The sequence below is a fragment of the Calonectris borealis genome, chromosome 2, assembly GCF_964195595.1.
Source record: "Calonectris borealis chromosome 2, bCalBor7.hap1.2, whole genome shotgun sequence".
NCBI lineage: Eukaryota > Metazoa > Chordata > Aves > Procellariiformes > Procellariidae > Calonectris > Calonectris borealis.
Window position 1 is genome coordinate 84,342,120 of NC_134313.1, and position 10,989 is coordinate 84,353,108.

The window sequence follows — 10,989 nt, forward strand, 5'->3', positions numbered from 1 at the left end:
GCATCGGTCAGGAGATGGCTTGATGGCTTCATTTATTTAAAAAAAAAAAAAAAAAGGAATTAGGAAAAAACCCTCATTTCTAGCTTTCCAGGAACACGTCTGCAATAAAAGCAGCTCTACAGTCAATGTTCAAATCAATGTAACAATGATCCCGAGACGGATTAAAAAACGGTAGCAAGTTAGACAAGCCATTTGTTAACAAAGCCGCATCTGTGCGGCGAGCACAGAGACCCGATTGTGGCAGAGATGCCTGCCCTCGTCCCCGGCGGTAGGGACGAGGCTGCAGCGGCCGCAGCAGCACTGCTGGGCAGAAGGGGACGATGCAGCAGGCGATGCGCGGGGCTGCTCCACCCTCTGCCACCCGCGTGGGAGTCACAGCGGCGATGTGGAAGGGCACTTCAGTGTGCGCTTCAGGACGTGCGAGAGTAGCTTTGCGGAAGCTGTGCTTGAACCACGGTCACTACTACTTAATTTGTACCAAGATCAGCAGTAGTTACCTGCTGGATTTTAGGCGTTTTGACTGGTTGCTGTTACGTGGAGTTTTGGGGGTTTCCTGAGTCCCAACAGGACAGCGTTCACAGAATCAGACTGGTTTGGGTTGGAAGGGACCTTTAAAGATCACCTAGTTCAACCCCCGCTGCCATGGTCAGGGACATCTTTCCCTACCGATGCTCATTAACTGTCCCGTGGCAAGCTTGGGCTGTGATGTGCAGGAAGCCAAGCGACTTGTACCCAGCTAGAGGCCAAAACCACAAGGTATTTCAGAACATGCTTAATTTTAAATACATTACAACTCTTCTCTAATTCAGGTGGAACTCTGTCCCATATTCATCCTGGGATTACCAACCTTGCTGAATCAAGATCTTTTTACTTATTTTAAGTAGAGCAACATCAGGGAAAAATCCATGGAAAAAATTACACACCCCAATATTATGCAAGTCAAGGCACCGAATTTTAGAAACCCAAGCCTCAATACTTTCTCTCACTGCTTGTTTTGGGTTCATTATCTTTAGCCATGATCGCATTGCTTAGCTATAGGTCACTGAAACCCCAGAACTCTCCTGCGCCTTTAAACCTACCTACCCGCACGCCTTTCCTTCGTCAACAATTTCTCCCTCCTGCCCAGCCAGAAGCCACTATCGCAGCCGCTTGTTTGGAAACTGCCAACGCCTGCTGATAAGAAAAGCAAAGCTCACGATGGGGAAGGGTCTGCTCACCTCTACTGCCCGTGGCTCTGAAGAGACCTTTGTAACAGCCCTCTCTGCTGCCGGAGAGCCGCTCTGCAAAATGCACTGTATGGAGCTGCAACCAGTAGGACACTCAAAACCAAACAACTTCTGACTCAGGATAAGCCCAAGAGCATTGCATCTCTATTATTACTTTCCAAAGGAGCCTGAGAAGTGCAACACGTCCACAAACACGCTTGGTGTTGAAGGGGAAAGAGGACACGACAAGTGTCAATGCTTGGTCAGTCAACGCCAAGGCAGAAGAAATCTAGGTTTGAAGATGAACCTTCCAGTTCTGCACCAGTGAAGTCAAAGAGAGGTGAATTATTACTTAGTTATTCATGCGAGCCCCCAAGTTCCTCACTTAATTAGGCCAAAACACACAGCTAAGTGTAAAAGGTAGCTGCTGCTTTAAACAAAGACTTTAAACTAAAAATGTAGTTTGTGGGATCAGCACTTCCACAGTACCAAGAAACCCAACGACACAGACTGCACAAGGTGCCCCTCTGGAAAAGGTTAATCCCAACACCTGGAGGCTAGGAAAACCTGCCTCCCCTCCGAAGCCGCTCCCAAACTCCACAGAGAGCCCAGGGTCTTCAGGGCTCTTCCAGGGTCCCCGGGGGAGTCTCTCCGCGTTGCTGCTCCAGGCTGCCCCGGGGCATCCTCCTCACCGCCACAGCAGCTGTCCCCAGGGAAGAAAGTCAGCCTGCTCCTTCACGAGGTTGCAAACCAGGTTTTATTTTCCGAAAGGCAAGACCTCCTGATGCACTAGGTACACATTAGCTACTCCCCTACGCTGCTTCCATATTGCTCACACAATTACAGATACTGGTTTAGAACAAAATTCAGCGTTTTATCAAAACCATAAATGTACTGACAGAATAGAGACGCTGCCCTGCAGGGAACACAACTTATTAAAAGTGAAATGGTTCATAAATTCATGTACTTATCTCAGACTGGGGCCAAACAGCTTTTGCCATTTATGCAAGTATACTTGAAGACCTTTCTTTGAGCAGAAAACAGCACAAGTGCAGCTATTTTTAAAGCCATCTAAAAAATGGCAGGGCGTGACATACCTTACTTTTTACCACACGGTGAAGATGAAAAACTGGAACAACCCCTCTCTTTTATCCATCTGAGAGCCTAAATGAGTAACTCTTTATTTATAGCCACTAATGATTACCTCTTCTGACCTTATTTTTTCTCCTCAACAAACCACCTTTCCAGCAGGGAATTTAAGCTTTCAGCTATTCAGACGTTTTTGTCAGTTCTGCTCAGTATGGCTTCTAAGCTGTCAATGAAATTCCCAGGTCATTGAAAAATAAACAAACAGCAATTATTTTTTTACTGTTTCAGTTAAGTCCAATCACAAAAGTCAGGAAGAGGAAGCAGATTTTTTGCTTTTAAGTAATCCTGAAGCAACTCATTGTCATATGTTTCCTCCTATGCAGACATTCCCCCTGCTGCACCAAATCATTTACTTAAATTTAAGAAATGGAAAAAAGCATGTGCAATATACAAGAATGTTAGGTCACATCAGCATTAGCAAGGAACAACAGGTTAATATAAAAAGAAGGCATAAATACCATATTTAGATCTGCACCAGCAAAGAGTACAAGGTATTATTTCCCTCCATCCCTCTCCTCTTTGCTGGTAATAGGGAAAGGAAGCAACAGCAGACAGCACTGCAGCTGGAGTACAATAAAGTATCAGCAAGCTAAATATACACACTCGCAAAAGAAGCAGCCGCTTATACAGCCATAGCTTTGACCTTACTGACACAGCCTTTTCTTTTTTAAAGCGCATACAAGGAGCACATCCTAGCGTCCAGGTGGTCTCAGACCCTTCCACGGGTGAAGATGTAAAAAGTGGACTTCCCAATGGTCCCAAGCACAGGCTGCCTCCGGCAGTCTCGGGTGAAGCTCTCGCCATGTGACAGAGATCTCTTGAAATTTCTCCCTCTTCTAACAATTACAAAGATCTGGTAAAAATCCAGCTGTTTCCCGAAGACCAAGTGGTAGCACCACGACTGCTCTTTTGGAGAGAAAGAGCCACTCGCTGATTACTAGTTACTCTGGTACAGCGTCTGGAACAAAATCAGGGGAAAAGATGATCACATGACAACAAAAAGTAGGAATTTCTGTGTCAATAAAACTAAAAAGGGCAATTTTTACTACAATAATATTGCCACCAACGGAGCAGTACTAACAAATGACAAAGTCCTATTTTTTAGGACATGCATTACTGCAGCTTTCTCAAGAATAACCCCAGATTTCTCCAATAGACTTCTGTGAAACTATCCAGAAGGACGTCATTGCTCAATACCGCAAAAAAAAAAAAAAAAAAAAAAATTAAAAAGACAACTCTAAAAAGCAAGACTTTCCAAAATGTTGGCATTTATAATACCAAAGACCGAACCAGAAAAAATACACTCAAAACCTACAGCTAGGAAAACTCCAGCTGGCCTCAGGACAACAACAGATGATTATTCTCCAACTTTGATAGGAATTGCAAAGCCAAAAAAAAAGCTTAATTTATGCATTTTAAAGCAGTAGCTATCAGGTAGCGTGGTCCCGTCCAACAAGGAGACCCCTTTGAGACGCTGTCCTGCTAAAGCATCTGCCCCTGCGCAGAGCCTGACGCCAGCACCTCTCCTCCGCCTCCCCAGGAGCGCCTCGGGCGATCCCCGCAGCGGCGTGACCCATGATCTGCCGCTGCAGGTGTCCGGACCTTTGCCGCCTGGAGCCCTTCTTGCCCCTTCAATTTAGCCACTGATTAACATGCACCCACTCTTCTTTCCTAACGAGAGACGACTCCCGTCTACGTGTGGAGCGGTAAGCACATCCCTGTACTCTGGGAGCACACTCCCCATGGGAGCACACTCCCCATGCTGCCTAGCAAAAACTCTGATGCCTTCCAGCCGAAAAAACAAAAATCCCAGGAAAACAGCAAAGCTTTTGTGGCCTCTCTGACTGCATAAAGCGACTGTACACTTTTCAAATCGAATATTTGCAAGCAATATAAAGGAGTGTTTCTGTAAGCAGCACACAAGTTCAAGAAACCAAAATTCAGGATTACAGCCTGTATTTGCCCAACTCCAGAAGCACCTGGACACAGTAAATACTGAATCACTATCTGAAGGAAAAGGATCCCACGACTCAATGTTTTCCCTTTGTGCTCAGTAAGGACAGCTAAGAACAAGCCGCCGACAAAGGACCACTGGACGCTCATAAGAAAATGCACAGATTTGGGTACCACCTTCGGTCCTCCACCAGCTACTGATGGCATCTCCACCTTAACTGCATGGGACGAAGGCACCCTACTGACAAAGGTGTAACTATACAGTAAAAGTTTAACACAAATATTTCATTACATTGCAATTATGTTTATTCATGGGCTTCTGTACAAAAAACCCAGGGAGTTTACTATTGTACCAAGGCGGTAGGCATTTAAGGTACTGAATCACTAAAGCAAAATGATGGCAGAAACGGTGCAAAAGAAACACAGACATTGGGAGTAGAGACTCTCAAAACTAACACAAAACAGAGAATCGCCCTTCTGCTGCAAGCGCTGTGCAACTGTATGCCAAAATCCCAGCTGCCATCTGTTAAAACTTCTCTGATTTGGCCCGCAAAGTATTAGAAATGTAACTGCAGGGGGGGAAAAAGGGGCTGCTGTGCAAATTATATTTTCCAGCTCAGATTTGCTGCGTTTCGTTTATTCCTTGAAATAGCTTATGAAGTATCACACGGCAGAATCCAGCTCTGGAAGTTTCAACAACAAAGAGCTCTCTCCATCGGACACTCCTCCTGGTACACGGTCTGACCGGCAGCAGGACATGCCGCCCTTCAAAGCCCTGCTGGAAACGCCGCCCTCATCTTCTTCTAGGGAATATACTAACTGATTGCACACACCAACCAAACCTATCCATCGTACCCATCACCAGCAAGCTGTAATGAGGAGATAAACCCTAATCACAAAACCGCAGTCTATATTTAATAAGGGGAAGAGATCCAAGGAGACAATCAACAAAGCAAGAAGTCTGACCTACAGAATCGGCATCTACTCCTTGTCCTGACGTGAACTCCAGCGTCCTGCCAACTTGGCTCCTTTCTGAAGCACATAAAAATATACTCGAACCAAGATACAGAGTTGGGTTTTGACCCACTAAAATGGTCAAATAGAAATGATCTCCACTGCTTCTGTAAACCAGGCGGGTACATTAAACAAAGGGATTTGACTTTTCCTCAGGATAAACAACTTCATAAGAAAAACAATCCCATTCTCTTAACAAATATATTTAACTTCATCTGAATAAACATTTTAATGGCACGCTAAACAACAGCAACTAAAAGAGGACCAAATAATCCGTTTCCGTCAACACTGTAAACATCAATACTTTTTCAAAACAAGGAATAAACTTCTCTTATCTCCTGTCTCCAAAACCAGGGCTAGCTTGGCTGAATGCAAAGGGGAGGCGTGAGAATCTTTCCAGCGAAACCCTGCACTTCTGCTAGAAGGTTGGGAAGAAGGACAATATACGCACGCAGTGCACAACGTCAAAGCCATGCAAGACTTTGCCAGTCGCACCACCTTCACAACCCAGCATCATTTCAAGAGCTACAGAAATGTTTTCTCCAGATGCTGCAAAGTTCATCGAAACGAGTTTTCCAAAGCCTTTTGAAGGTTTGTAAGAGAAAGGGGGAGAAAGAGGGGGGTTGGGGTGTTAACTCTGATGACAACTTTCAGAAATACTCAGCTTCGTAGTTCCAGCTGGAGTTAATGGCAGCTAGTGCTCATCAGCCCCTTTAGCCTCAGGTCTCTACCCAAGGTTATGCTACAGGCACCAAAATCAACCCTGACTTTGAGGCCGTGCCGGCAGGCTTGGGCAGCAGGGCGCCATTCTGCCGCCGTAACCACGTCAAGTAGCAAAGAACATAAAAAACAACGCAAAAAACCCTCAGTACTTTTAACAACTACTCCAGTACAGAGGCAGACGTGCATGAGAAAAAGCCCTTGGGTAAACTTGCTCAGGGTGGGAATGTAGCTATGCCCCCAGGGGAAAAAGCAAGAACCAAACATTTTGCTCTGCTAAGGTGTCCTCACGGCATCTCCCGCAAGGGCATTCTCCAAAACAAAACAAAGACAGTCTCGTATTAACACACTCTCATATGACTGGCCTATAATAAAGGATTATGAATAGTTTCCTGAGAACATATAGGAAGAGGCAACACTAACACATCAAAGTGCACTTAGCCTTTTATTTCCCGAGTCCTCCAACGCGGCCGTTCACCCCGTGCGTGCCACCAGCCAGGATCACGTGTGATGGCACAGCTTGGCTCCTGAAGGCTGCTGCTCAGCTCCCCTCTCTTCCTTCCTCTTGCCCTCATTTGGAACAAAACAAAACCAAAACCCAAATAATTTCACAGAAAGATTTAACCCATCTAAGAGATGGGTTAAAGAGAATATTGATTTCTTCAGTATTCACCTTTGCTTAATATTCACTCAAAAATCTTGTGGCGAGGCTCGCCACAAGATGAAGATTACATTCTTTCAAAGAAAAGAAAGTCTGATACCATAAACCAGGTGGAATACCCCACTGAAGCAATTTAAATATTTGATAAAATGTATTAACATACAAGTACGGGAACCCTATTCAACTCTGAAGTCTGGCGGCTACTGAATGGTACAGGAGATTGATAAAGCCTGTCTTCCAGGATGTTTTCCTTCAGCATGCCACTAATCCTAGAAGGAATAAAAGGTATTATACCGACTCCCACATTTAGGCTCTGCTCCAACGTGCTTATATTTACCCACTGCCGGCAGGGCCACTGAGACACGTAAGAAATCCAGCTTAAGATGTATTGGATCTGAATTTTCACTGCAAGTTCAGAAAACCATACAAGTGACCAGTACCTTTCACTTTTGAAGACTTACTTCCATACAAAATGGTAAAGTTTTCCTCAAAGCCTTAAAAGTGCTACAGTGCTCTTTGTTGTTTTGGTTTTTTTCCCCCCAGTTACTGACCGTGCTCGCTTCTTCTTAGTAAAAAATAACTAAGCACAATTGCTCACTAGGAAATGTTACAAGATCTCATACAGAAACTGTGTGTTAAACCCCTCTATGGAAGAGTTTATGCAAAATGGAAATGTTAACTCTGATCAGTAAAACAAAACACATACCAATTCCTGCCATGTTTCAAATCTGGACCAAAATCACATCTGTTCCTAGTAAGGTATTCAACAAGGCAAAACATATATTATCAAGTTCGTCCAACATCACTCATGTTTGAGATTTCAATGAAAAAAAAACCACTCTAAATTTTCTGCCAAATAAAAAGGCTTTTACAGGCTAGACTGAAAAACAGTCACTTGGCCACAAAGGAAAACAGCACCTAAACAGAGAGCGAGTATTTACATTTATCAGGAAAACAAGCACAGGAGAGTGACGCGTTTACAGCTGAAACAACTCAGCAGCCTTCCCCAGTCAGTCACTGGTTTGCAGTGGGAAAGGATCTGGCCAGTCACAATGCCCTCGGAACGACACCCCGCAGAGCAGCCGCCAGACACCCCTGGCCCGGCTGGACGCTGGCTGTCTGGCGGAGGACAGCAAGAACAGGCTATAAACAATACCTGGACCTACCCGAGATGAGAGTCTTGATCACTGACATTGCAGAAATGAGTCTAGGAGTGGACGGTACATTCTTCCCCAACATCCCCCTACTTCTTACAGGTACGTTTAGAAATACTAGTAATCTTTACTCATTCCTTCTGTCCTAACAAACCTTTCCCAGTATACTTTTTCCAATGTAACGCTCATATTTTCCATGTAACAAAGCGGTAACTTCTTCTTCAGCATGGATATAGTTTACTTCACAAGGCAGATCTGGAGGATAGTTAATATCAGTTCCCATTCTGCATCTCAACTTCGAAAAGTCCTGTCTTTAAAAAAATGGAATGTTTGAGCTACTTAATGAACTTCTAACCGAAAGGATAATCCACTTAACCTTTCTTAATCAGGGGGTTGTCCAAAACCAAGTTGCATTACAGTAAATATGACCAATGGATAATGCTCAAATTTCAGACATACATAGGACATTTTAGAAAATCCAAAAATAAGTTTAAAAAAACAAAAACAAACAAACCAAAAAAACCCGAAAAAACATGCCATGCAAAATCTGTACCAATAATACCTGAACAACAGCACTTTGCCTATAATTGTTGCCCCAACAGCAAGCATCCTCCTTCATGTCTCACTAGTGGTTTAAAATGTCACATAATGATAAATAACAGGAAGATCAAGAGAAATGGGAACGCCTAAGCCATGACCCTCTCATACAAGCCTAAAGTCATAATCAATCTAGCAAGTTCTGAGGTCACATCCCAAAACTTGTAAGGTAGCCACAATTAGTGACTTAAGGCTGGCAATTCTTTTCTTCCCCCCTCAGCAAAAGTCTTAATTCACAGTGACTTTTTACCTCCTGCCCTTCTACCGGGGCTCCACCCAAAACTACGTTCCTGGCTCAGACCACGGCTGGGGACTGTGAATCACTACGGAAAAATACTGGCCCTGCGGCCTAAAAAGGTTGGAGAGATCAAACTACCCAGAGGACATGCTTCCCTCCAGAACTGCGGGGAACGGCGCGCGTGGTGCTGCTGGCCTGCGGCAGAGCCTGCAAGGGGTGCGGCTGCTGCTCCCGCCCCTCGCAGGAGGCCGCAGCACCTTCCACTGCGGCTGCACCCACCCACGAGACGCAAAAAGACATTTCTCTTGCTAGAATTTTTTTTTTTTTCCCCGAAGTTACATCAATATTCACTCCCCATATTAAAAGGAAAAAAAAAAAAAGCAGCAGGCACTTGCTAGGGGGTTAGGTCTGGATTTGTTCTCTGCGAACACAGTGACACTGTATAAATACACACGTATGCACCCCCACACACGTATGCACCCCCACACACGTATGCACCCCCACACGGAGCCAAGGACCTACCAATTTTCCTTGAGCTATCCTCTAAAGCCAAAAACCAGATTCATGAGACTATATTGGTCTTACCAAGCCAAAGCCCAAGATTCAGCTAAAATCACTACAGAGGAAGCGCAACGTGGTACAACCAAGCCAACTTGCAGCATAATTATTCATGAGGGGCCCCAAACTTTGCCTTCCATCTTCTGCAGCACACTGGGGTGACAAGAGCGCTGAAAGGTTGCAGGGTTTCTCAGGTTACTTGGGGACCAGAGCACTAAACTCTCCAGACGACACAGAAAGCTCAAGCTCCCCTTCCTTTCTGCGTCCCTCTCTCCTGCAAAGTGGTCCTCTCCTGCCCTCACAGAATCACAGAAAAAATTGTGGAGCGTTTCTGATAAAAGCCCGTGCCACTCGGCTTCAAAAATAAGTTGGGGCTGGCCATGCTTTCAAACACAATTCCCTTTTACTGGGCAGCAGGCTCCGCGACACCTCCAAAACCAAAAAAGAGCCAGAAAGGTTCACAACCTTCAGTATCACCCATACACAGGGCTCAGCAAATGAAAATACATATAAAGAAGAAAGTCCGGTTGCAGTGAAATAGCTTACACACAAAGTGCTGACACAAACATACAATTAGGGAAAAGAGAGGGGAAAAAAGAAAGTAACCATTTCAGTGAGGTGTCACCAGAAGGTAAAAAAAAAAAAAAAGCCCAAACTCAGAAGCAGCCAAGACTTTTGTAACAGTGGGGGTTTCACAGCTCTCCTGTAGCTGGAGTCTGACTGAACATACCTCAAAAACCACGAGCAGACCCTGCACAACGTAGAGCCTCTATTGCTAATTTCAGTAGTTACGTGTTTTGCAGCTTTAAGAGAATTCTTGTGCCATTTTACAATATTTGTGGTGCCAGCAGGGCTGCTAGGCTCCAGCCCAGTGACGACGACTATGCTTCAGTTGCACAAATCTATGTTATGAAAGGCACATGTGAAGTACGTGTGGTAGGCAGTTACGATGACGTGCTACCGATGAGCTGAATGCGATTTCCCGACCTACAGAAACAAACCTGCAGAAACTTTCTTTCCTTTCCAACTCAGTAAGGTAGTCCTGAGTCCCCTTGAAATGTTTTCCACTCAAAACATAATGGTGTCTAATTAACCTAAAAATAACTGTTGACAAAACAACCATCAGCTTTTAAAATACCTAAATACGAGAAGTAGTCTCAGCTCAGAAACTTCGGAAAACGCAGCCAATGTCAACAGCCAAAAGAGGCACCGTTCCTTCTTGGCATGACTTGGGCTCTCAGAAGTTCTCCAGAAATGCAACCTTTATGCCATCGCTTATGGGATGATGGTTTTGCCCCACTGGTCTGAAATGCAGTTTTGCTTGTGTAAGCTACATCAATATCACAAGCTGGAACATAAAAACCCATACTTGTGCTATGAGTAAAATGCTTTTAACATAAATCGGGAAACCTCCGAGACTGTCCTAAACGCGTAAGCTATGCTGCGCAGCACAGCCAGCACCCATGCGTATCGATGCCAAAATTTATTAGCATCACCAGATTTTCACTTTAAGAGCAGAAACTTGGCAGTGCCAAGGTCATCCAGTTACAGCGGATGCCGAACCTCTCAAAGGTCTCCATGAACGACTCCGCACTGGGAGGCAGCGATCTTCCAAATGCCGCAGCACAGGAACACCAAGGAAAAGTTTGCCGCAAGCTGCGTATCTGAAACAAGAGCTTCCAGGCTCGGCAGATACCACCTCTGACAGCCCCCTGAAGCTACATTCAAAGCCTCAGAATT

At 44.8% G+C, this 10,989-nt stretch overlaps 1 protein-coding gene across 1 annotated transcript in view; it reads right to left on the reverse strand.

Annotated features, from left to right (window-relative positions):
- Positions 1-8,139, reverse strand: part of MYO10 (myosin X) — a 165,775-nt gene extending 157,636 nt beyond the window's left edge. Inside the window, exon 1 of the mRNA XM_075140837.1 lies at positions 8,011-8,139. Coding sequence (XP_074996938.1) covers positions 8,011-8,139 — 129 coding nt within the window. The remainder of the gene's footprint in view (positions 1-8,010) is intronic.
- Between the last annotated feature and the right edge of the window lie 2,850 nt (positions 8,140-10,989).